The sequence below is a fragment of the Haliaeetus albicilla genome, chromosome 26 (assembly GCF_947461875.1).
Source record: "Haliaeetus albicilla chromosome 26, bHalAlb1.1, whole genome shotgun sequence".
In the NCBI taxonomy this organism is placed as follows: domain Eukaryota; kingdom Metazoa; phylum Chordata; class Aves; order Accipitriformes; family Accipitridae; genus Haliaeetus; species Haliaeetus albicilla.
Genome location: NC_091508.1, coordinates 17,876,532 through 17,902,958, shown reverse-complemented (window position 1 = coordinate 17,902,958; position 26,427 = coordinate 17,876,532). Strand labels below are relative to the sequence as shown.

Genomic DNA, 26,427 nt, shown 5'->3' with positions numbered 1-26,427 from the left:
GGTAGCTTATTGCTGCTGTATCAGTCTGTATCATTAGTGGTGTATTCTTTAATAAAAAAAGTGTTTGGGTTGTTGCACTTAGAACACTTTTCCCTCTTCACATATCACTCAGAGTAGGTTTGTAGTTTTAATTAACTTTTTTCCCTTCTCTTTTATACCCATAACATGGAAAACCAAGCAAACTCCAATCCAAAGCACACTTCTCACCAATTCAAATAAAATCTACATTGGGGAACAAACAGGGTACAACTTTGGTAACTTTTCTGCTGTTTCCATTGTGTGTTATAAAGTACTGAGTAGTGGTGGACAGTCAGTGTTGGTAAGCCAAGTGTAAACTTGCTTTATTCATTTAATACCATCTCAGAACCAGTGACAGTTGGAGGAGGTTGTTCAGCGATTGTTCCCTTCTGCTGAGTGTTAAGTCGGAAAAACCAGTAAAGAACATATTCAACACAACTTAACGTAAAACAGTTTAATTGGGGTTTGTGCCAAAAAACTTCAGAAGAAGCAGTATTCAGGATTTTATGCAGAGGCTTCCATGATTCTTCCAGGCTTGACAGCTTAATTCTCGGTGCAAAACCTGTTCCCTTTGTGGTACTATTAGTCTTTGATATCGGTAAGAAGGGAAAGTCTCTTGTAAGTGTTGGACTATGTTTTGTTCAAAGTTTGGGATTTTTTTTTAGCTGTTTGTACACAAAATAGGCTTTCCAGTGAAGGTGGAGTATAATTCTGGTTATCCCTTTTTCCTTTAAGGTTTACTGTAATTGTTTTCCATGTCATTACTCCAAATGATGGTGATGTGAGAACAAACTAGAGCCATACGTACAATGGTGATACCCAAACAGGTACTTGTCTAATACATTTTTCTTGCCTGTGTTTCATTGTACGTGCGCTATGCTATGGGGTGCTGGCTTACTAATGGTGACTTTATCAGTTGTACCTATGGATGTCTGCGGCCCTGCTAGAGAAAAACCAGCCGTTTGCAGGAGCGTTAACCCACTCTGGGAAGCGTAGCAGGGAGGGCATTCGCTCCTTGGCGTGGTGGTGGTAGTGGATGGGCCTGAGGAATGCTGTGCCATGCTGCTGGGGGTATGTAGTGAAAACATCAGCCTCTCTTCCCAGTCCCTTGTTTATATTCACACTTGAAGAGCTGGTAGTACAGGTGGGGCAATGAGTTTTTACGGAACTGTCTCCTAGATAAGCTGAGTGCCATAACTAGTTGGCAACTGGGTCTAATGGATGGAGGCACGGGAGCTGGGAGACTGAGGTGTGCATAGAATGGAAGTAGCCCCCACGCCTGCTATACTGATGTTAGGGAAGCACTGAGCAGCGCGTACTTCCAGAGCAAGAAAGAACTTGTAGCGACCAAACGTACTGATTGAGGGTAAACAACATTCCCAGTCCCAGGTGACATCTGAAAAATAACATGGAACCCCAGTAATTTCAGAGTTGACGCTTTTTTTTTTTTGCAGTTACTGAAACGTGGTGAGGTGCTGGGGTTTACTTTTGCGCGTAGAAGGGAGAGACTGGAGTAGCTAACCAGTGACTGTAGCAATACCAAGGATAAGCAGAACCACAGTCCTAAAAATGCAAGACGTTCTCTCTAGTCTGCATGAATAAATGATGGATGAAATGACTGCTGTATTGTAAATGGAATTTATAATGTTAATGATATAATACAGTCTCTTGCCACAACAGGTTCATTCCCAAGTCGTATATAAGGTTTCCTTTCTTGTCTTTTTAAGGTGTTTGGAAAGGAGCCCAATGCCTTATTCTTTACTGCAAATAAATGTAAGTGAAGCAGCCTTATACATTGAGTATCGCTGACACATGAGACCTTCTAGCCATATGTACCTGTCTGCTAAGGCCTCAACTAATTTGCCACCAAATCCCAGGCAAATAGTGATAGAAATGAAAATGAAGGTGGTTTGAGTACACATTACATTTGGTATTGTGAAAACGTAGAAAACCTTGTTTTATAGCCTGACAGGCTACACTGGTGCGGCTGTCCAATTTTGTCACTGATTTCACTGTTGCATCAAGCAAGAACTCCCTTTGCTACAACGAAATCCCATCAATTTCCCCTCTCTTTGTTTCAATTGCTGAAATAGCATAGAACGGGGTCAGGATGGAGCTTTTGGAGCCCAGTGTTGTTGCTGGCCAGGAGAGAAGGTAGTTCTTTAGTAAAAATGGGTGGTTTTAGGCTTTCCTCACACGTTTCTTCCTGCAGTGAAACTTCTTATGACACCTAGAGAATCAAAATGACAAAGGAGCCTTTAGGATGCTCTGAAGCTCTTCTCTGCATCTCAAATCAGTGTGTGATTTTTAGCCAGTTTCTGTGTGATGGTGGTCAAACTCTCCAACTCCCTGCTGGAAGGGCTGAGAAGATGGTGATACAAAGCTCTTCAAAACCCAGCTCTGCTCTTATTTCTGAGCCAGAATGCTCAGCTCCTCCTTTATACTTTGTTTCATTTACATTTGGGACTTTTCATGAAAGCTAGTTACAGAACAGAATTGGTTGGTGAGACTGTTATTTTTATTACCACTGAAGTGTTGGTTCTTTCACTACTCCAGCCTCCGTAAGGCTCCTTACAAATCACTCTTGAGATGTCTGCTTCCTCATCTTTAAAAAAACAAATAACATACCTGGTAAGTGCCAACAGAATTCTCCCCGCCCCCCTTCTTCTGTCTCCAGCTCCCCGGGACTGCAGGCTTAACATTTTATCTGGCAAGTGAGCAAATATGTATAAAGCCAGACTGCTGTTGACTCCTCTGCAGCTGGGGCTGTGGACTCAGCCTGGCTGCAGTGGTCTGCCAGCTTAGGCAGATTTTTGTTGCTTTGGGGCTTTTGGTTATTTAGATTTGTCAGTACTCTAAATGGTTAAAATCAGAGTAGAATTTGAGGTAAATAAGAAAAATCAAAAGTTCTACTTGTACTGTTTGAAGAGGTCACTTTTTTGCAGACAGAAGTGTAATTTAAAAACTTTTTCAAATGAATCAAATGCTGGCGACAGGATACCCATGAAAACCTCTTGAAAGAGCGCAAGTGGCTTTTCTCGGAAAGAGAAGTACCTTTTGGTTAACCTTTCCACAAGTAAAGCATCGAGCTCATTGGACAAATTCTCCCATTTGGAAGCGTTAGCTGATGTACAAATATTTCTATTTTAAAGAAGATGAACTTTTGGATCTGCGGGTACTTGCTGTGATGGTTTCTCTCTGTATTAATTCAATAATGCTCTATTCTCTTTGTGTAGAAACCTATGTGCTAACAGACATGTCTGCAGTTAATGGATCTTCAGTGCCAAATCTTTCAGAAGTTTTAAATTATTTTCTTAAATACCAAGTTTAAGTTTTGTGTGAGAGGTTTTTTTTTCTGTCTTGCAGTGGTTTGTGTTACGTGATGGCAGGTTCTCCAGCACTGTTGGACAGGTAAAATGGCATCCTGATCTCCAATACGCAGGGCTAGCTTTGTGTCTGAGCCTGAAGATGAGCCGTACTGCCCTGTCTGCAGGCAGAGCCCCAGGAGGGAAGTCTGCAACTCCCTCTTTTGGGAATTCCCTGCTCTTGCTCACAGCCTAAAGGCCGTTTGCCTTTCTTCTGCGAGATGAAGGATGTCACGTTTGGCCTTTGCAGTTACTATTTCACAGAGGGCTTTGCTTCTTACAACTAGGAAGAGCCTAAGAATGGTCTATGTAGCGTGGAGGGCTTGTGTTTTGTTCCCCTACGTTTTTTAGGTGTCCTTTGGCATAGCTGCAGGAGGATTGGCACCACAATTTTCCACTTCTGGTTGAAGTTACAGAACTATTCATTGGGCTTTGGTTAAAGAAGGTCCAGGACTGAACATTACTGGTATTCTGGGTTCACAGGGAGCTGGTACCATCTCTGGAGCTGAGTTAGGAAGCCAGTGATGTTTTAGCTTAAAAACAGACAAACAAAACCCTAAATCCAACCAACCAACACCCAATCAACCAAGAGAAAATCCCCCAAATCTAAAAAGGTCTAGTGCAATGGTCTACCACCTTCAGCACTCTTCATTCCTGGGCTGTTCTGAGTTTGTTGTGCTCTTCTGAGATCATTTTCTATGGGAATTTGGTGCTGCTGCTTGGCACGTTCCCGCTTGCATCGCAATAGCAGCGTGTGTTTACAGGGAATCTGCTGGGTGCAGAGTTTGCCTGGGATACGGCTTTATGAAGTAGTAAATTTTCTGTTGCTTAATCTAATATTCTAGAGAAAAACACTAGCGGAGGGAAAGGAGAATGTTGCTTCACCTTCCAGAAGTGCCATTAGAGATCTTGATCTTGTTACAGTCTTTTCTATGCTATTACTTATAAGAACAGTAACGTATGAGGATTTTAAATCTATTGCAGTTGGAAAGTACAAAGAAAGAGCAAGCATCAATACCAACAGACAGCAACTGGCTGCATTAAAGAAAGGGAGGCAATGCTTGTGCCAGCCCACTCCCTCAAAGATCAAATCTCAGCAGGGTGAGTTTAACCTTCACTTATTTTCTGGTGGATTAACTAAGCCCTGTGACCTGCCCCTGTGATGTTAAATGCTGCTCAAAACGTGCACCAGATTTGTGTTGCTCTTCGAAGCGACAATATCCATCCTGCACCTTCGCTGCTGTTTTCTTCTGCTTTTTCAACGTACAAGCTCACTGTCCCCCTCTCCGTGGGGGTAGCTGCATTTTGGGGGCACTGGCTGCGTACGCTATATCTGCAATGTTAGGCTGGAGGACGCAGGCTCTTGCACTTTTGAAATGTGGGCTGCTCTCAGCAGAGGCCCCCCTGAGCAGGATGGGGTGTAGGGACAGGACCATGGAGACACAGTGCTGAAACAGAACAGATGTTGGTAGAGAAGCTCTTGGGGTAGAACTCTGGCAAGGACACCAGACCTGGAAATGCCAGTGGAGGCTCAAGCCTGGATTGCGTGGGGCTCCTGGGCTGGCTCAGGGAGCTGTGTAGAGCTGGGCTGGTGACCAAGGGCTGCTCACCTTCTCAAGAAAACAAGCCCAGAACTGAACGAGGTGGAGGTGGGGGGTGTCTCCCGTCTTCGAATCCTCCACTCGATCAGCTCCTGGCTTGGTAAATCTTTGGACATGACAAAATTAAAGCTCTTGTGTTCATGACATTCCTGTCATTCTCTTGTGTCTGGTTTTGCCTGCCTTCGTTTGTGTGCTTGACTGCAAATGCTTCCTCAGATAGGGGCATGCTTATGAGCCTTAAATGAATTGGTCTAGTCCCTATGAGCTCTATACTGAAGTTGCAGGCTGTGGCTGCTGAAAAATACTCAAAATAAACAGCTTTTTTCTGCAAAGGTGCATCATAGCACCAGCTCGGGGGGGGGGGGCTGCAATGTGGCTGGACAGCTGAGGTGCCCCTGGAGCAGCATCCTTGGACTACCCAGCCTTCTGCTGCTGCAGACTCGTTTGGAAATGGCCTTTCCACATGAGACCAGAGCTTAATATATCACTCAGGCTTTGTTCATTGTCTACAGTTAGTAGTCTAACCTAGGTTCAGCAGAGTAATTAGGAGAAATAATTAACAGCTCTCAGCGATGAGGCAACCTCTCTCTCCCGCCCCTCTCCCTCACCATGTGGTGCAGCTTGGTAGTGACTCAGAAAACACAAGAGGACATTATGAATCAAAAAATAAGTCTTTACCTGTAATTAACTGTGCACACAAAAAGGAAAACGTGGTGATCAAGCAGCCATTAATAGTTGCTTTACTGGAGGAGGATACACCAGAATAAAATGCTCATGGCAAAATGTCCCTTTAAGTTGTGGTTCTTTGATAACATTTAATCCAAACAAAAATAAGTCTCTACCAAAAAAAGTATTTGAACCGTACACTATACGGACATGTGTGGATAAGACACTGCACTCCTCACATACCATATGCCTAATGGCCCTTGCGTCCTCCGTAAGTGCAAGAAAACAAAACCCAGCAATGAAAATACAAAAATCAATGCAGCAACTAGAGTTGTAGGCAACAGTATGTGTGTGGCCAGGTCAGGCCGATGGTGGGACGTGGGACTATGCAGCAAGGATGGACCAGAGTCCCCCCTTCCCTCCCTCCCCTTCCCCTGCCTGTTGTGTTATGGGGCTCTGGAGTTGTCATGACAGTCTCTTTCGAAACAGGACACTAAGAAGAGGAAAAAATAAAAAGAACACCCCAGCCTATACCAAAGTAAATAAAGTAATAATAAAAAAAACCTCCCTTGGATCGCGGCACTGTTTCACCAGGGCCCCGGTGGCCCCGGCCCCAGGTTGCCCTGTGCGGAGCAGGGAAGGAGAGTCGCTGCGTGGAGGGAAGGATGGGCCCCGTGTCCCCGCTGGGCTGCGGGACCACAGCCCCGGCACAGGCTGGTGCAGTCCCTGCGCCGCTGCTCGGCAGCCGGCTCTGCGCTGTGGCCACCCCGGCTACTGCCGGGATGGATTCGTGACCAGGAGTGAGCCCCTGATTTTCTGCGTACCTCTCTGCTTGGAAAGTGGACCGAAAGACGTTGTGCAAGTCCTAGCGTGAAGGAAGGCGGAGGAGACGGTGGGGAGAGCCACCCGTTACCTTAGTCTCCCCAGATCCCTCGGGTGACGTGCCTGGGCTGGGCTCCCTCCTCTGCGGCTTCAGAGGTCCACCCAGCCGCGCAGCTGGAGGGCAAGCGCCCCGAGGAGGACGGCGCCGAGGCTGCCGTGCACGCTGGCGGCACCGTCGCAGTCCTTTTTGTCGGCTTCGCACCTGGATTGCTGGCACAGGACCCCCTTGAAGCCCACGGGGCAGACGCAGCGCTGGTTCTGGTAGCAGGTGCCGCCGTTCTGGCAGAGCAGGAGCTCATCGTCGCAGACGTTGGCTACGAGGTGGGGAGGAAGGACGGACGTGGGTGTTAATACGGGGTATGTTACACCCCTTGACTGCAGCAGAAGCGAGGAGCTTTTGGCTTTCTTCTCTAGCTCCTCGGGGTTAAATTCTCCAACCCTCGTAGTGCTCGAGCAGTCCCAAGGCCAGAGGAACATAGTGGGGGCTGCAGACTCCAGGGGCAAAGCTATCAAGTCATTCTGGATTTGGGAGGAATGGCTGGAGTCTGCTCCCCCTACACCCTGAGCATCACGGGGCACCCGAGCAAGCAGTGCTGAAGATCCCCCTCTTCTTTGGACCCATCTCACGCCTCCCTCTGCCACCCTGGCTCAGGTACTTACGGAAGCAGCCCTGTCTCCAGTAGTAGTTGGGCAGGCAGTCGTCACACTTGGGCCCCGTGGCTCCCTCTTTGCATTCACAGTAGCCGGTCTCATTGCAGCGGTCGTGCATGGAGCCGATCTGGTTGCAGTTACATTCTGGCCAAAGACAGGGCTGTTAGTGCCTGTCCTGCCTGGGGGCTTTGTGCCTGCTAATGCCTCCAGGGAGGTGTTGGGGACTTCGGAAAAGCCTGGCTGTATGCTATGGGAGGGACCTTAGAGACCAAGGGGCTGGGAGGGCATGGTTGCATGAGAGGCCCCAACAGTACAAAGAGCCGTGGATGCAAAAATCATCCCCTCTTTGGAGCTGAGCACCTCCTGGTAAAGCAATGCATCTGAACCAGGTTGGAAAGCTATTATTTGGGTTTTGTTTTCAGGGAAGAGATGCCTTGGCAGGCTGCAGAGACCGTAACGGCTGCTGTCCTTGGGGAGCACGCAGGTGGACACACCACCCTCCAGAGCGGGGCTGAACTGAAGCCCACCCCATAGATCGAGGTCCCGCACGAGCCGTCCCACATCCCGGTGCCGCTGCCCATGGCCATCGGAGCGCTCACCTATGCATACATTCTCGTCATCCAGCTCCGCCGAGCTGTTGCGGTAGAAGCCCAGGCGGCAGTGCTGGCAGTGCTGGCCCCTCGTGTTGTGCTTGCAGCTCACGCAGGTCACGACGTTTAGGAAGTCGATGTAGCTGCAGCGGTTGGAGTGGCCGTAGCACTCGCAGTCTGCGGAGAAGAAGAGAGAGCTGAGGAGCTGGGCCAGGAGCATCCACCCTCGTGCCGGGCAAAGGCGAGGAGCCACGAGGCTTTGGAGGAGGCTCCTGCTCCAGTGAAATGCAACGGCCGCTGCTTACGCAGGGCTGGGCAGGATGAGTGCGCACGGTGGTGGCTGTTCTTCACTGCCGTGGGGGGATCGGGCTGGAAGCCATTGCTCAGAGAGCAGAGCGGGGTCAGGGGGGTCTGTCCCCTTGGGGCGAGGACAGGCAGGAGCCAGTCCCCAGCTGTCCCAGGACACGATCTCTTTAAGGAAACGCATAATTATGGGAGCAGGCAGTGGAGAGGAGTCAGGTGTTAATTAAAGAGCTGCCTTGTTAATGAGCAGAGCCCAGCTTGGTGCCTGGGTTTGGCGCTGGTGGGGCTGCAGGACCTGCAAGGGATGAGCTGTGCTGGGGCGCAGAGCCCCAGCAAAGGCTCTGATGAAGGCTGCGCTCTGCCTCGCTGCGGCAAGGAGGGGACTGGCCCAGCACTCGCTGCCTCCAGCGATGGGAAAGCCCTGGACAAGGCTGAAGTGGAGCTGAAGCTGCTGCATGTCCAGCTAAAACCTCGCTGCCTCTGGCTTTTTCCTCTCTGTGTCCCTTCTCAGCGTGCCCCTTGCTGTTGTACCTCCTAAATCAACGCTGGTTGTGAAGTATGGTGACTCTCAGGTTAAATGGTTAAAATTAGTCTATGCAAGGAAGCGTGGCTTGCGTGGGGTCCTTCAAAAGATGGTGGAAAAGCGTGTGAGGGTTTGAACCAGGGCTGCCTGGCACATCACTGGGATGCCCACAGAGGCTGCTGCTGGGGTGGGAGATGCCACCACCACTTGGCCGAGCACTGGTCCTGTCCCCAGGGCTGACCTCTCTCAGCTGTGGGCACGTGTTAGAAAACAACCAGCTAGGTTTAATCTGTGGCCAGAGGAATCTGATTACTTGCTTTCTTGTGTTTGCTTTTTATTACCATGATGGGATGGTGACTGCCTTGCAATGTTAGATTCAGGATGCTGGATCTTTCTGGAAGTTTAGAAGTATAATTCAGGGTGAGAGGAGGTACCCTAGTTGCTTTGTGGCCCAGCTGTCCTGGTCAGGAGGTGTCCCAGCCAGCACGGGCAGCAGATAACGTGAGCAGAAACAGCGTCAGCCAGGTCTGAGCTTTCCCAGCCTTCAGAGAGGAGAAGAGAGGCTTGGAGCTGGGGTTTTGTTCCAAGCTCTAGCATGAAACATTCAAGGATGGCAGAGAGATGGGAGGGAAGGGTGTGGGTAGGCATGCACATGTGACTGGAGGACGAGACTTGTCTCAATGAAATGATGACCAGGGAAGATGGAGCTGGGCAGAGGTTTCCCCGTGGTTCACAGCTGCCTGAGGAGGAGCTGAGAGTGCGTTGTAATCTTGACCCTCTGTGAAAAAGCTTCTACCTGTTTGACAAAGACCCGAAGAATTTCAGCTCAAATACTTCTGGCTGCTGCAATTCCCAAGCATTGTTTTACCCTAGGGATGCACTCCTACACACAGCTAACCACGACTCGGATAGGCAAACCCTCCTAACCACGACTCGGATAGGCAAACCCTCCCCATCTTCTCCATGTTGGAGGCTGCTGGACCGTATCACCTGGGCAAAGGCTAGGAGCCCTGGAGCACCACGCTCCCTCCTCTTACCTTTATATGTTTCAATAGGAGCCACTGGGCCAGAGTCTGGTTTGAGCCGGATGAGTTTTGAGCTCTTTGAGGATGCTTAAGAAAAATCAGAGACATGCTTTTTCTTGCCGCTTAGCACCACTCCGCGTCCTACCCTGCCGCGAGCAGCTCTGCTACGAGAACAATGCCGAGCCGAGCCAAGAACACTGCTCTGGCAGTGCCCGCATCTATTTCTGCACCAGACAGCTGGTAGCTGCTAAATTTCTCCTCTTCTCCCCTCCTCAAATTTTGATACATGAAAAACTCAATGCACTGTGCTATTGCAATGCACAGAGCCGGGGGCCGAGGCAGAGGAGCTACTCGCACATCTCCCCGTTACGCACGTTCGGTGGCACGAACTGGGTTATTCGGGATAAGGCTCTACAAGTCTAAACGGCTTAAAATAAAAAATAATCTACTGGCCATGGCCTCAGTTTGATGGAGGTCACGCCAACTGGCACCCAAAAAGCTACTAGGAGTATAGCTAGGAGGACAAACGCTACGGAGGTGGTATCTAGCAGGGCTTGCTATGGGGTCCAGCAGAGCATGTGCTGCTCCAGCCTGGCTCATCGCCCCCCCCCCAGCACATACCTGGCTTCTTCCCATGCCTCTTGCCTGCAGAGTGTGCTGTGCGCCCTGCTTTGCTCTTCGGAGCCGCTATGCAAGATGATAAAACATATCTGAGGGCTGTGGTGGGGAGAGGGCTTCCAGGGCCAGCCCAGCCCAGTTGGGCTGGGGTAATTCCTCAGGGTAAGGGGCTGTTCCGGCCGGGATGGTGCTTCCCCAGGGCTGTGCTGTCAGCCAGACCGCCGTCCCACACAGAATGACCCGGGGTACTGGGGGTAAAGGCTGTCACTTCCAAATCAAGATGATAGGGTTTGGTGCTTGAGGGACTTTGTGCTTTGGTAAGGGGCAAGGTTGAGCAGCGCTGAGATCCTACAGGGTGTTTAGGAACGGGTCCCACCGGTGTTTGTGGCATGCCAGCCCTTGCACAGCGCTGTGGTGCTGGGTGGGCATTGCTGGCTACATCCACCAGTGTTGGTGACATCCCCACAGTGACAACCGTGGCAGGGGGTGGCCGTGCTCTCCACCCCCAGGGCTCAGCCATGGTCAGAGCGGGCCCGCTCCTGCCTCTGACACCATCTGTGAGTCTGCTGTGGTGTTGGGGTCTCCTCAGGTCTCCATGGGTTCCCCTGGTCCCATGGTGGGCTGGTATGGTGTCCAGACCCTCCTCCACCAACACGGCATCTCCAGCCTCCACGGCTGTGACAGGCCACCATGATGCCCAAGCCGTGCTCTGCCACCACGGCCTCCTCCATCTCCTGGCGTGATGGCTGAGCAGAAAACATGGTGGCCTCTCCTCATGGGTGCTCAGCAGCAGCCTGGCACACTCTGGGGGGACTGGGGTCTGTTGTCCCCGCCATGAAGGAAGCGGGGCAGCCCAGAGCAGCTCAGTGGTCCCCAGGGTGCTCCAAAGCCCCACACCTCTGCACTGGGTGCTGCAGGTGGCCCTGGGGGCCATGTCCCTGCGTAGAAGCCCCAACGGTTGTGCCTATCCCTCATGAGGAGGGGGCCATGGATGTGAGGAGACTCCAAGGGGTGTTGGGAGCAGGGTGATCTGCTAACGAGGCTTGGCCCTGTTGGCCCAGCACAGCTGATCAGCCCAATTAATCTTGACCAATTAATGTTGCCCTGTGGCAAGAAACCCCTTCCCAAAGCAGCTGAGGTGCCCAGGGGGTCCCCTGCAGCCATCCCAGCCCCAAACATGTCTCCAAAAAGCTCTCCATGGGGCTGGGTGAAGCAGAACTGATGGTGGGTCATGCCGAGGACAGATAGGTTGTCCTGGTTTACGGGTACTGGGGGAGAAACCTGTCCTGCCCCATCCTTGGGGACAGGCATGGCCTTACCTCGAATGTTCTCAGGAGGGTCTGGTGGCTTCGCCTTGGGTTCAACTGCTGCTGTGTTTGGTGAGCGCTGAACAGCTTACAGTGGCATCAGTTAGAGAGAACATCAGATTTAATACAGATCCCCCTCCTTTTTGCTTAAAAAGGTGGCAAAGGGACACTGGAAGCTCTAGGCAGGTATCTAGGGTGGGGTGATGGAGCCGTATCTGGCTGAGGATATGTTGAACCAGGAATGAGAGACAAAGTCTCCTAGAAATTAGAGACTTTAAAAGACTTTAAGAGTCTTTAAAAGTGAAGAGAGACAGAAAAAATACTCCTAAGGGGAGGGTGTGGGAGCTGCTGGATGGGGGAGTGTTGGCATGTGGTCATTACATTGCCCAAGCATGGAGACAACCTGAATCTGCAGACCACTGTCAAGACTCAGAAGCCCCCCTTGTTTGGCACAGTGTCGGCATCACCTGGCATTGACGCCCATGGTGTAGGACTATCTCTTGTTACTGTATTGAACACAATTCTGCCTCTCTGTGAGGCCAGAGACAGGCCCAAGAGCACAATTCCAGAAAGCCTCAATTCCAGCACTTTCTGTCCCCCAGTTAAATATTTCCAAGCACTGGGTTGTGTCCTGGGGCCAGCTTCAGCAGTCGTTACGTTCTGCACTGGAAGGGATGCTGTTGTCTACGGCTGGAGCAAGCTAGAGGCATCTCAGCTGGGAAACAGGACTTAAGCACTGATGGGTGACTGCCGAAGCGTGCGTGCTGGTGGGAACCCTGAGGAGGAGAAACTTCAGCCTCAGCAGCCAGTGTGAAGCCTCCCAAGGTTCCCACCAGGAGCAGCTCACCCTAGGCAGTCAAGCAGGAGACCTGAAGCAAGGAAATACGGAGGAAGGCATCTATGCTACAAACGACACAGGCCTATCTGTTTACAAAATTATTCTGCTCTACAAACAGACTCCGGTCTCGGGAGATGACAGGATTTCCATGATCCTCTCTGTTCACCCCAGCAGCAAGCTGTGAACAATCTCTTCTACCACTTACCATCCTCATCTTTCATGTATATGACTAAACCCCGAGGCTCAATCCAGCCTCACCAGATTCCCAGCTGCGTGCAGGGCACAGACAAACCCTGAGCTTTTTCCCAGGCGGGAGGAGGAGAGAGATGCATGGAAAACGGAGATGCAGAACTAGAAACTAAAGCGTTTGCTGAGTTTCGGGAGCCGGTGCTCGCTGGCAGGACCCAGCTCAGCCACGCGTCTCCTACCTTCTGCTCCTGGGCCAGCCTTGGCCAGGGGAGAGCCCACTTGCAGCGGGGCAGCCGCTGACAAACCGGTGTAGTCTTGTGGCGATCAAAAGGGAAAATTGTGTTACTGGGTGTGCTGGTGCAAGGGGGGAGCTGGCATCCAGCAAGGAGTTCTGCAGCGCTCTGATGGAGGGCCAAGAGCTTTGGAGGACAAAACGGACCCAACCCTGTTCTGGGCAAGGTTTTCACGCCTGCTCGATGCAAGCGCCGCTGTGGGCGTTGGGCAGCTGGCGCGTCCTCGGGCGCTGGAGGGACTGGGCAGCCTTTGCAATGCAAAGGGTGGGATGGCAGCGGTGTGCTGAGCTGCCCGTTCTCAGCCCAGCTGCACGCATGGTGTTTTGCTCGTGTGTTTGCATAAGGACCTCGGTGACTGATCTGCACCCCTCCCTGCTTGGAAATAATGGAACTGAGAATTAGCACAGGTGTCTTAGGATGGAGGCATGAAGTCCTGATTTCTAATCCAAACTTCTAGGTCCTCCTTCAGGCTCTGCTCATCCCTCAGAAATACCAATTAAAGAATTTGCAAGCCACTGCAGACAAATTAAGGTAGCAAGAAATTTATAGATCAATGGTTTGGTTTCCCTCCAAACCCTCACCCGCACTGACTCCATACCCCTCCCCGTCTCCTCAATATTGGTAACAATCTTCAAGTTTGCTAGAAAACAAACCAAGGAATAAAATTTTAAAAGCTATATTATTAATTTCAAGCTCCAGTTGGGTAACATAAGGAGGAGGAGGAAAAAAAAAAATCTCTTGATCCTTGCCAAGTTTCAAAGGACAAACCCGAGTAGGAGAGAGATGTGATTTCCCAGCCTCGTCAAGGGGATGATAAACAATGCAGAATAAAAAAGAAAAAAAAAAAAAGATTCTTTCTTTTTAATGACAAGCTCTAAGAGAAGGTGATAGACATTGTCCTTTTCAGCCAGAAAGTGGAAACCAATTGGTATTAATATGGTGTTAAAGAGAATATGAAAAAAGCAGTGTGCAAATTGGCAAGGGTTTAATTAGAGTCACAATAAAAAAAAGCCCTGGAGGCATTTTGCGTTTTAGTCATTCACATACACCTCCACTCAATCGCATTTACAGAGTCAGGAAAATTATTAATGCTCATTATCCTGAGAATGTTTCCCTTGTAGCTCTGGGACATTAATGGACAGTTTTACATATCAGGAGGGGGAGAGACACGTTTCACCCCCAGACCCAGTTCATACAAATGGGAAACACTGGGCAGCTCTTATCTCAGGGGCTTGTATCAGCCCTGATGAAAATTGCTGGTCTTGGTGGATTTCTGGGGAAGTAGAATAAATTGAACCAAGAAGTCATGCTTCACAGCAAAAACCATTGGGTCAAGTGGTGCTGGAGTAGTGGGGAAGGACCCTGAAATAGTCCGTCTCAAAACATAAACACGGGCTCCCTTTCTGCAGGACCTACACAAAGCCAGGCTTTTGGTGCTCTCTTTCTGTTGGAGCTCTTAACCATCAAGCAGGCTGGTTTTGTTTTTCCCAGAGGTGACCTGGCACTGCTGAAACTGCTACAAACCAGAGGGGAAAAATGGAAGCGGAAGAAAAAAAAAAAAAGCTTTTTTTGCTTATTTTGATCGTGGGAAAAATGTAACAAATGGCAAGGAAGAATTTGACAGGCTTCAAGGAAGGTTTTGAAATAACAGAACTGCAGAAGGCAAATGAGAATAGCACTTAATTCATCCTCCTTAGGGTAACTCTGTGATTTCCCTCCCTTCTACCCATTTTGGCAGCCTCGACTGCCTTCAGACCACAGACCGTGCCCATAAACTCATTCTTCTCCCCCCTCTCACCGCACGACAGGCGACCGGGCACAAAAGCATCCTACGAACATGACCACAGCTCCACCTTGACCATGGAAAACACCACAAGCAGCCAAAGGAAGCAGATGTCTAGCAGATCCATGTAACCCAGAGACAACCCAAATCTAATCTATTCCTCTAGCCTACGTGCTACATTGCTTTCTGCTACCCACTAGTGCGCGGAGGCATGAAGGAGAAGGGAAAAACATATCGGTTTGGCTTTAAATACCTGTTTCTTTCTGCGTTTCTCTCACAGGCACAGAGGCAGTGAACTCAGAGGCTGGTCTGATGATGCTTGCTTATGGTGGGAAGCAGAAATTCAGAGGGCAGAAGACAGTGTGTAAATTAGAGGGTGAAAGAGCACAGGGATGGGGCAGGGCTCTTACAGGACTTTTTTTTTTTTTAAATGTCTGTCTGTCTGAGCTGGCTTTAAAGCAACGAGGGATTTATTTAATGCTTCTAAAATTCAGAAGGGAGGTAACTGCAGAGTATCTCGCCTTGGGACTCTGACCCAGCTTGGGGTTATTGCGTCTCCTGCAAATGGGCATCTTACCAGGAGCTCCAAGGGTCATCTCTTTAACAAGGAGTTTCCCTTGAGGCCCAGGTAAGTTAGATTCACAGCCCCTTGGGGATGTCATGGTATTTAAAGAAGTACTTTACATTTTGCCGGACTGGAGTGAGGGGAATGTCTCTGGTCAAAAGCAGATCAGAATTAGGCTGTGCCTTGATTCCCTATTGCTGGTCAAAGGCACACAATGGACCTTTGGTATCAAACACAGCATGCTGCCCAGGTAAGAGAGCCCTCTTCTTATTTGGAAGAGCCCCTCCAGGGACTGTCTCCATCCCCTGGCACACCATTCTGGGGTGGGCAGAAACATGGATGGGGGTCTGCATGGGGGTGATGAGCTCTGAGCTGAGGCCTGACCCTATCAAGCCAGAGATGTGGTGGCTGGACTGCAATTTTTTTTTTTTTTTTTTTTTGTCCCTTGCCATCAGTTTTGGTTTGGAGAAGGAATAAACCCTGAGGTGTGTGACATCTCCCAGGTCCTTCAGAGCAGTTTGACAGGAGAGACTACCCCCCCACCGCCCCAACCCCACAGAGATGCCGTCCTGCCTGCTCCCGATGTACAACACAAGCGAGGCAGAGCACTGCAAATCACACACGAGCTAGACACTAAACACACCACCTACACGTGCACAGCACTTGCAGAAAAAATAGACCTAAAACATTGCTATGGGTGAGCATGGATAAAAATCAAATGACCCCAAGAGTGTGGTGCAGATGTAGACGTGATCCCCTGTCACTGCTGGGACCATGGTGATGGTGTGAGCTCTGGGCAGGGGTGGTGGATGAATGTCCTCCTGCACGTGTACAACACGGACCTGGGTGAGGAGCACTTCTTAACAGAGAAGAGTCTTGTACTTTTTTGCCCAGGGTCACTCCAGCTCCAGGGAAGTTGGAGCTAAACCCTCGGCTTCCTGATTAACTACTCAAGCAGGGTACTTCCATGAATATATCTATATTTGCATAAACATGCAATCAAGTTTCCTCATCCCTTTGACTGGCTTCTGGCAGCTCCCCCAGACAGACTGTTACTAACATACTGTGGGTGTAAATCGTCCTCCTGGGAAATATCAGGCCCAGAAAGCATTGCAAGGGGAGGAATGCGTGTCTAATTCCCCCATGAGAAGCTTAAAAAAAATGTCCTGCTGTTAAGTTTTATCTGCTCATTTCCAACAGAATAGTGAAAATGCTGTCTCCTTGTTCGCGGTGGGAGGGAGGGAGGAACCCCCAGGAAAAAGGACAAAAGTTTTCCTCCACGGGGTGATTTTAGAAATTAGGAAAGAGTGTTTCTGGCACGTGTGTGAGCTCCAGCCCTGCACACTCCCTCACTGCTTGTACGGCGGCCACCTGGGCAATGTTAGAGTGTGGCTCTGCCCTAGGAAAACTGCCCTTGAAGATGCAGCCAGCCTGCATTACCTCCTTGAGTCTGGCCACAGGGACTCGATGCAGGATCGGAAAAGCCAGCAAGAACAGAGCCAGCTTCTCCTTTGACGCGACATCCCATCCCTGGCATGACTTAGCAAAGCCTGCGGGCTGTTCCGAGTCTGCTGGCGAGTGGCAGGAGGTGGCCGCTTGCGTGCCAAGGCAGCAGCCCTCCATGGGGACGGTTCCCCATCCGAGCGAGCGGCTGGGGGGGCAGAGAAGCACCCAGCCTTTCCTGTCACACTCTAGGATCAGCACCCTGCATGTACAGGCAGGGCAACTCTTCTGCCTGCTCTGGTATCGCATGTGGAGGTCGGGGATAGAGCAGGAGGGGGTACAATTCCCTTCTTCCAGCGAGGCAAGACTGGGTACGTGGTTTAATTTTATGGTGGGACAGTAAAGCTTTCATTGCTTTCCTGCCCTGCCTTGTGATGGAGCTGTAAGAGAGCATCTCTTGCAGCCCTGCCAGCCCTGTGCAGGACAATGTTGCCACGTGGCTCTAGGAAGGATGGATTTGAAAATGTTTTCTTTTAAAAAAAAGAAAAAAAATTGAGAGAAAAAAGGGAAAAACATTGTTTCCCCCGCATACAGTCCTGGCTTCACTTCTTGCTGCTCTGATCATAACAGAGTGACAGCAGAGTGAGATCAGCCGGTGAGGGGGGATGTCAACCCATGGCGTGGCTGTCTCGTGGCTTTGAGGTGGACCTGTTGTGCCTGGCTCCCTGCTTACAGGGACCATAACGCTTGCTCCTAGCCCGTGTTACACGTGTCAAAGTGCCCTTGGGCTGAATAGAGAGAACAGCAAACCAGGACTGCCCAGAGGCTGAGGGACGTGAACCGAGTCAGGGTGATTTTTATCCATGTCCCTTTGTCATCCTACAGAGCAGATAACCAGGGCCACCAACGTGGCAGCCCCATGCGTTCCCCACCACTATTGGAGGAGCTGGGATGGGAAGCAGCCAAAAAGAGGAGCCCGGCGGCAGAGTCCTGGCCCTTTGAGCGAGGCAGGGACCATGGCACCCACCTGGCTGGGTTGTGGTGGCAGGTAGGGTGGTGGTGGTGGTGGTGGTGGTGGTGGTGGTGGTGGTGGTGGTGGTGGTGGCGGCGGCTGTGGTGGTGGTGGTGGTGGTGGTTGAGGTGGTGGTGGTGGGCGTTGTTGTGGTGGTCGTTTTTGCGGTGGCGGTTTTTGCGGTGGTGGTTTTTGCGGTGGTAACCCGCTGCGGTCGCTCATATGCTAGCAAGCAAAGAGAAGAGGTGGGAGGCACTTACTGGGGGGGGGGGGGAACAGAGGGTTTCCTTGCCAGCCTGTACATCTGTGAGGCTGCCGCTGCCGGGGCTGAACTGGTGACCGATTTCTCAGTGCGGTTACAACTGGGGCAGCGAGAGGATTAAGCCGATGGCAGCCTGATGACGCTGGATGCAGGGAGCGCGTGTGTGCGTGCAGGGGCCGGAGGCTGTGGCTGTATCAGCTTACTCTGTTGGTGCAGATATTGGCTTAAATACTTACAGCTCTATCATAAACTAATTGCCAATTAAGCCGAAAAGGGGAAAGGAAAGCACACCTGGGCAGAGATGGGGTGAAGAGCAGGCGGGAGGTGCGGAGGACCCCCCAGCCCGCCCTGATGGGAGGTGGGCTTCCACTGCCTGGCATCTACTTGCCAGCTGGCAGAGCCCTGCCTACCCCGGCTCCATAAACAGCACCAGTCCCTTTTGCCACCCCACAGGCGGCAAACTACTTGGCACCATCAAAACCAACCTCTACCATTTGGCATGTGTTAATTTCCGCCAGCACCCTTCGTTCGGCAGGGCAAATTAATTGATGGCTTAACATCAGCAAGCCCCCGCGGAGCTGCGCAGGAGCGATGCCGGGTGCGGTGCCCACCCCGCCGCGCTTGTCACAACAGCCCGAACTAAAATAACACTCGGAACACAAATTCCTACTTAACTTCCACCTGCTGCCCTCCTGTCCTTGTTTGTCCCACTGCTTCATGCAGATTATCATGCTTAATTTCATAATAGCCCTGAGCTAGTTTAAATACTTAATTTAGGTCACTTCTAGTCTCCTATGCAGGCTAAATAATCTCCCCTTAACTGGCCTTGGACACAAATCCCTCCTGTCCACCTCCTGCATATCGCTCCCAGCGTCCCCCCAGCTTCTCCCTAGCAGAAAATTTTGATGGAAAACATTTTCCAGTGAAACAAAGGTAGCACTGAGGATGCCAAGCTCTGTTAAGGGGGAAAAAAAGAGTTATCAAAATGGTTTTGACCAGAAAAGCAAAGAATATTTTAGACTGTTAAAGCATTTAATCTTTTAAAATCCTAAATTACTTAAGGGAGACTTTTAATTTTTGTTTGAAATTTTTAACCATTTAAACTTAACTGCTTGAAATCTAAATGTGGTTCATTTACCCAGAAAAACCATCCTCCACCCTTCAATTAGGTGCATTTTTCTTAATTGCATTTGCATTTCTCTGAAACTATTTCTCCTCCAATTCTTTCCACTTGCCTGCAAACCAAAGAATTCATTATTCATTCACCTCTCTGATTTGTTTCTTCTGGAGGGTAATTCTGAGCCATAAAATTCAAACCCAGGCTTCTGCTTACCCAAAACTCAAGGCTCTTTGATATCAAACTACCTCCAGGTTTGTTAAATGAGGAGTCCTATCATACCATCAGTCTTTCAATAGAAATCCCAGCTGAGCTCTACTGTCTTTGCTGCCGGTACTTCATAGACACGTGTTTATATACATACACATGTACATACAGATGTACACACACTCTCTACACGTTTTTTCATCAATAGCCCAAGGTGACCCAGATTGGATGCTATGTCAAATAATTCAAACCCAGCTCCTTCTCAGAGCAGAAGTCTGCAATACTTGGGGGGGGGGGGGGGGGGGGGAGGTTCACAGCAAGCACGGGTGGTTTTGAAGAGTCTTTTTTTATTTCCTTTCCAGCTGCCATACTAACGAACCTCACGGGGGGGAAACCATGCCAGAGGAAGAGGCAAAATGAGGCTACTGAAGTCAAAGGAAGAAAATGTAAGACACTTTGACAGGACAGAAAATGAGGCACAATTAGGGAAGACTTATTGCGTGCAAAATGGTAATGGACAGAAAATAACCATATTTTTTTTCCTAGTGACATCCACAAGGACCATGCACTGAGGTGTTAAATGCCAGCATTTCATTTATGTTTTTACTTACTGCCAAAGGCTGAGCCTGCAGCTGCACCTGGAAAAAACAAGAAGAAGCCTGGTCACTGGAAGCAGGACGCCATCGGCTCTGATACCAGCAGAAGATCAAACAGATACATGACATGGGATCGAACAGCAATTAATTAGCGGGGGTCTTGCTCATAGGTATATCAGTTTGCTGCAACATCTTAAGAACTGCTTTAGTCAGACCACAGGGGCAACCAGACAGTGCTGTCTGGGGTCTTGGCATCTCCAGCTTTTCATCTGGGGAAGAAAAACCAGCTTGGTCCTTGCTGATGGGTATTTCTCTTAACCGTTTCCTTGACCTACCATTAAAGCCCAGCAAAGGACAAGCCCATCTGCTGAGGTTCACTCTGCTAAGTACAAACTGTATGGTCTGAACCAGCTTGTTGCACCTAGGGCAGTTCTCCGTGCCCGAGAAGAGTTGAACACCCTTCCCACTGCAGCACTCACTCAACAGGGCGCTGCGAAGCCACCGGCTTCAAACCTGCCACTCGAAGGCCATCCAAGGACCGGCTTCTGGCTTTTGGCACCCAGGAGACTAATGGCCATGCTCCTCTCTACTGTAACAAGCGGATGAATCATGGAAAGTCTCAGCTTTGCGTGAACATGCAAAGCTGTCCTACCAAGAGGAGGGGACTTCAGAGAACTGCTTCTGTTGCAGAGGAAGAGGGTGTCGATGGGGGAAGGAGGAAGCAACAGAGAGAAAGTCGGGGTCGGAGGGAGGAAGAAGACTGAGTCACAGATGGAAAGAGAGATGAATGGGAGAAGAAAGGGCAGAGGAGAAAGAGAAATAGGAAGAGACACAAGGAACGGAGGGGAGGGATAGAGAGAGAACAGCATGTCTGTGCCTGTCAACACCAGAAACTCTCCCAGGCTCCTTTGAAGCAATGCAGCCGCTTGGTGGGAGCTGACAAGCTCGTTCCCTTTCAAAGAACCTGCTCGTCTACCAGCCCTGGCACACACAAAACATTCCCGTCACGGCCTTCAGAGCCTGAATTTCAGCTTTGATCATCTTAAAACACATAAATCTTTCAAAAAATTTGGGGGGAGGGAGGGAAAAGATTCTCTTTGGTAATGCTCAAAGCTGCTGCTTGAAAGGCTGGAGTGGCTACTGTGGCTCCATGACATTTAAACAAGTCTGCTAATGTGGACTGGACAGAAACCTAAGAGAAACTGGCCCATCTGTGATGCTTCCTGCCCCAATTCCCCTGCTTGAACGATGGTGGGTATGCATACATCATCTCCTCTGCACACCTTTGCTTCTGGCAGTGCCTTGCTCCAGCAGGCAATTGGACGAGACTGGAGCTGCGCAGAGGGACCGCAGCTCACGGCGCCTGCCTGAAATGCTGACATACACAGAACGGGATCCAGAAAGCAATCCAGAAAGCAACCTGCACTCCTGCAGCTGAGCAGTGCCAGTGCTGAGCCCATGGACTACTTGAAAGCCAGTGCTCTACTGTGGCTAAATAATGTCATCTTCAAAGCATAGTAATTTGCATTGCCACAAAGCCATGGACTTATATCTTGGCCCAAGGTCATCCTTCCTATTCTTGACCATCATTTGGACTCATCACTCATCTACCAGTAGCCAACAAATCACCTCTGCATCCACCCAGATCTGTTCTCATTTCTCTGTGTACCAAGACACGGGTAAATACCCGCTTCCCTTTCGAAAGCTGAGCATCCTGCACTGATTTGAGATGGAGAAGGACGAGATGAGAATCCGCTCCCATCTGTGGGTGTTGCGCAGCCCAAGGTGGGAGCGCGGCCAGGGCTGGCTCGCTGCAGGTTACTTACATGCATTGGGGGACCCGTTGGGGAGAGGCAGGTAGGATCCTGCTCGCCAAGACCTGGAGCGAAAGTTCTTCTTGCACTTGCCGCAGTCCTGCCCCGTGGTGTTGTGCTCGCACTCGCACTGAAGGCTGCCCTCTTTGAAGGTGCACAGGTTAGCGTGGAGGTTGCATTTACACCTGGAAGAGGAAGACCGGAGAAGAGCTGTCAGGTATTACTGCTACTCCTCCTTGCCCCTGGCGCAGTGCTGTCTGTGTGCAGGAAAATGTAGCGGTGCAGCTGGGCTGGTTACCCCTTTCCTGTTCCTTCTGCAGGACTTTTTCACTGAACTCCGCTGTTTGCCCTGGGTATCTGGTGCTGGGGTTACGCTGTCCGCTTTTTCGCCCAAGGTGGATCTGCAGTCTCTATTCCAAAATGAGAGATGCTTCACTCCCACCATCTGACTGGTAGCACAGACCATTTAATGGTAAGTCAACATCTCCAGCTGAGACTCCAGTAAGGAGTCACACACATTTTTTTTCAGAAATCTGAGTGATTAGCTCAGAGGTAGGCATTTACTTGGAGGCAGAGAGGACCGTCTCAAGCTTTAGATGGAGAAGCATAGCTAACACTGGTGGGACTTGGCCCCTTTACCCCTGTGCAGCATGCTAAAGTCAAGAGCGTTTTCTCCCGTGGTGTGAAGCTGCACAACACAAACCCTTTTCCCTACGTGCAGCGCAGCCCCAGCTTGCTGTGACCAAAATAACACAGAGAACAAGTCACCATCAGAATCTGCCTTTTAGTCCCCGCCTCATCAGAGAAGGCAACAACGAAAAACACTATTCAGCAATTTGCAAACATTAACAAACTTTTAATGAGCTGTAGTGCAGTATGCAGGGAATAATTATCTCTGTGCACAATAATTCCTGTTGCTCAGACTCCGGAGGTGACTTGTGCAGAGCACAGAGGCTGAGCCCATAACTCACACGTGGCTCCGGTGACTCCCGGGCCTGAGCTCAGGCCATCAGACAGAGACTCTGGGGACCAAAACCTCTCATTTCATTCCAGTCAGTGGATCCCTAGCACGGCCTTTTCACCGCTTTGTGCAATAATTTACACTCTCAGAAGCAGAACCATTAGAAAACAGTAATGCTGTGCCTTATGTGAACGGGTAGAGAAGCCTGACGGGGCAGCGCTTCATTTTACAGGGCTAATTGCACAAGAGATGCAGAGCTGAGGGGAACGAACTGCTTGCACAGAAGACAGAAGAAACACAGCCTGCTGCTTCTTGTGCTCTGTCTGCACTGGGATAAACAACCTGGATTAGGCTGGGAGCCGGGAGCCGGGTCCTTCCCAGCTGCTGGTGCCGCACATGGCTGCCAGCTCCTGGTGCTTCTCCCTTGGAGCTCCCAAATATGTTCCCCAGCTGCCTGCCTGACCCACTGAGGCCGCCTTCGCTGTGCTCCTCCTCATGCGTGCCTGGATAAGCTGACCTCATGTATAATTTTTTTTTCTCCTCCCCCTCCCCTCCCTGTCCTTAATTCTAGCAAACACCGCTCAGAGGCTAAGCATAAGCTGGATGAACAGTCTCTTTCCCCATCTTACAACCCTGCCCTGCCTCTGACCAAGCAGGGGAGGGAGTATTGCAGTCTCTAAAAGGGAGGAAGGAAGAAAATGTGGTCCGTGGAGCAGAGGCAGACGCACTCAGCGTGCTCCACTTGAATCTGTGTGTTAGCGAGAGCTGGAGATGCCGCGTCACGGCTGAAAGCACTAACGGCCTCCAAGCATCAGTGCTCTGGGAGCGAGCCGTGAATCCGAGCGCCGGGGGGAAGGAAGCGGCTTTGGCCGGTACCTACACACGAGGGATGCTGTATTTCAGCTGCTCCGTGTCCCCTCTGCCTCTGGTGAGGAAGGATTTTGGCTGAGCCGTCCCAGCCCTTTGGCAGAGGCGATGCCCAGCCCCGGGGTGCTGCGGAGCCTGACTCTGAATTATTCAGCGTTCACCTGGCACGGCCTCCTTCTCTCGCTTCAAAATGAGCAGACGGGAGGAAAGCAGGCGAGATAGTGGGTTAAAGCAGGTCAAAGCCTTACCGCTGCCGCTCTGGGCCCAGCCTGAATCAGAGCAACAGCTTCTGGAGCTGCAGCTCTCCTCCCTCCTACCTCTGGTGGGAGCAAGGGGATGGGAGCCAGCTCCAGGGCACAGCCTTAAAATCCAGCTGAGGGGGGGCGGTTTAAGAGCCCCAGGGGAGGGGGTACAAGGAAGGCAGGGCCTGGCATCCCCTTGTTTTCTCTGAAGTCTGGGATGATGTGGAGCGTAGCGCTTGGCTCCTGTCCTTGACCCTGCCAGTCTTGCAGTGGGGACGTCAGCCCCGGGTGACCACCACCCGGTCCCCCGCGGTGGCCTGGGGCAGCCTCGATGACCCCCCCCCGCTCAGCACATCCTCGCTCCTGGCATCCCCCACAGAGGACCAAGAAGCCATTTCAGGCTGTTTCTGCCAGCTCCGGGCTGCTGCCACACAGGAGGGTAAAACCCATTCGCCATTTATTTGGCTCCAGCTACAAAACCTCCACCAAGCAGTGGGACCAGCCTTCTCGCTACCGGGAAAGGGAGGCACGGATGCGTGCAGGAGGCAATCAGACGTGTCTGCTCGTATGTACACGCCGCTCGCTTGCTGCTGAGGAGGGCTGGGAGCTGAGCACCAGCTCCCGGGACAGCCCTCAGCTGCCTCCTGTCCCTGCAAAAGCACCCGCGCTCCCCTGGCAGGATGGGTGCTCATGGACATCCTCCAGCCCCTGCATGGAAGGGTGATGGGGCACTGCTCTTCCCAGAGAAGACCCTCACTTCCAGTCGGTGTAAACAAGGAAAATTAAAGAGAAAGCAGAAGCAGCTGGTCACCCTGCCTGCCTGCGCCCGGGTCACTTAGATTTCTTGCTGCTCTGCCCTTCACCACTGTGCAAAAGTTTTGTTATGGAAAGGATCAATTTTACCGGGGAATTGCTTTCTGAATTCGACCTTTGAGGATCATCAATCTAAGCAGAGAACTATAACCCCAGCGAGCTGACCCCGCAACACAGCACTTTTCAGCCCAATCAATCAGGCTGCATTATTTAATAGTGAACAGCCGAGCGCCTTCAGCCGGCCCCGACTGCCAACCCCATTTTGTGCAAATGTTTCTGCATCCGAGCCTCGCTGCTGCTCGGGCTCAGCGGCTCGGCTTTAACCCCTTCTTCAGGCTTCTCTGCCTCCTTCTCTGGGCCTGCAGCCCAAGGACGCGCGCTCGCTGACGGTCTGTGCACGACGTCTTTCCCCAGCCAAGATCCAGCTGGTGGAGACTGGAGTAAATGACATTAGCCCAGTCCCCTGGGTGGGAGCTGCTAGTCCTGCTTGCCTCTGCTCATCTTCCTCGGGCGGCCAGCCATCGCAGGAAAGAGAGGATGAAGGGAAAGGTTAGGATCTACTTAGCAATGAGGCTTAAATAGCAGCAGTGGGGCAGACACCTGCGCTGCGTCCTGCAGAAGGCGGCGATGGCCCTGCTCCAGTCCCGGGGCCGCTCCAGCAAAGCGCCGGTTGCAATATGGTCTCTTTGGCTCCGGAGGAGATCTGAAGAGCTGGGAGCGTTTCTCCTTTCGAGCTCATGGGTCAAGGCTGGCGGTGACAGTGCCGCTTCTCGGCAAGCGTTCAGAGCCCACGTAGGACGCAGCCGTGGTGGGGCACAACCTGGAGGAGAGCAGCCCCAGTGCACAACCCAGCAGGAGCTACAGCACCCATAAGCACCCTCCATGGCCCGGGGGCACCCAAGTCCTGCGCCGGGCTGTTAGTAGGTGCACACGACTGCATTTTGCATTAAACAGAAATTGGCTCACACCGTTCCCGGCAAAAGTGGCTGGAGCAACGTGTGGCCCAAGACGTTACCGTTTGCGTGATGGGGTATTTATGAATTTATTTTAGTGCAGGTCGTTCAGCTGCTGCCTTCCCTCGGAGTGGTGCGGTGTGGTCTGATGCTGCCAATGCCTCCACCAGGGAACATCACGGAGCTTGGAGCGCCAAGGAAAGTTTACAGGAAAGTGTCCTTTTTTTTCTTTTTCTTCTTTTTTTTTTCTTTTTCCCCAGCCATAAAGAACAGTTTGCCATCCCTGCATTTCTCCAAGTCAGCATCCTGGAGGTCACAGCAGCGAACGGTTGGAGAGGCGGCCGGTGCCAAACCCGTGTGCGAGGGAAGGAGATGCCCGTGCGCAGGCTTAGGAAGGGGGTGAAGGCAGAGGTGAGTGCCGCAAACCTCCAGGAGCCATGCTGGGAGGGGGAAAGCAGCCCCTGTCCCTGAGCTTTCATTAAGAACGACTTCTGAAATAATTTTAAAAAGTCACCCCAGCCCTTTGCTTTCCTTCCAAGGATTCTTGTGTGTTTTACAACCTCTTTTCTGTCCGTAACCTGGCTTGCAGAGCAGGGAAGTAAGGCAGAGAAAGGCAAGGAGCATCTCTTCCCCCCTCTCCACGGGGCTCAGCCAGCCGTGGGGTGCTGGCACCCCCCACTCAGGCCTGATGCCGTGACCCCACTGCTGTGCTGGGTAGGGCTGGAGGAACCCCTTGCTGGGTGGAGACCGAGAGCTGCTCCATCCCCGTGCACCTCTCGCCCAGCTCCCACCATGGCCCAATCCTGCCTTGCCCCGAGCTCCTTAAAAAAAGCCTGAGCGAGGACATGGGGCACCAAAAGTCCACTACGGTGGCCCACCACCTCCCTTCCAAGTCTCCTTCCAGTCCAGCCTGTGCTCTCCTC

The 26,427-nt window shown here is 51.2% G+C and overlaps 1 protein-coding gene across 9 annotated transcripts in view; it reads right to left on the bottom strand.

Annotated features, from left to right (window-relative positions):
* Nucleotides 1-1,395: 1,395 nt before the first annotated feature.
* NTNG2 (netrin G2) overlaps nucleotides 1,396-26,427 on the bottom strand; it is a 56,767-nt gene continuing 31,735 nt past the window's right edge. For 3 of the 9 annotated variants that reach the window (XM_069770777.1, XM_069770775.1, XM_069770781.1), the window contains 11 exons: nucleotides 21,681-21,853; nucleotides 19,870-19,896; nucleotides 17,688-17,897; nucleotides 14,906-14,974; nucleotides 12,816-12,890; nucleotides 11,562-11,636; nucleotides 10,246-10,311; nucleotides 9,637-9,711; nucleotides 7,783-7,950; nucleotides 7,193-7,327; nucleotides 5,637-6,846 (listed from right to left, as the gene is read on the bottom strand). In XM_069770777.1, coding sequence (XP_069626878.1) covers nucleotides 6,623-6,846; nucleotides 7,193-7,327; nucleotides 7,783-7,950; nucleotides 9,637-9,711; nucleotides 10,246-10,311; nucleotides 11,562-11,636; nucleotides 12,816-12,890; nucleotides 14,906-14,974; nucleotides 17,688-17,897; nucleotides 19,870-19,896; nucleotides 21,681-21,853 — 1,297 coding nt within the window. In that variant the 3' untranslated portion in view covers nucleotides 5,637-6,622. Of the gene's footprint in view, nucleotides 1,415-1,454; nucleotides 2,249-5,636; nucleotides 6,847-7,192; nucleotides 7,328-7,782; nucleotides 7,951-9,636; nucleotides 9,712-10,245; nucleotides 10,312-11,561; nucleotides 11,808-11,861; nucleotides 12,891-14,905; nucleotides 14,975-15,656; nucleotides 17,898-19,869; nucleotides 19,897-21,680; nucleotides 21,854-26,427 lie in introns of those variants that run through there. The other 6 variants (XR_011322231.1, XR_011322230.1, XM_069770778.1 and 3 more) reach the window with 6 other exon arrangements.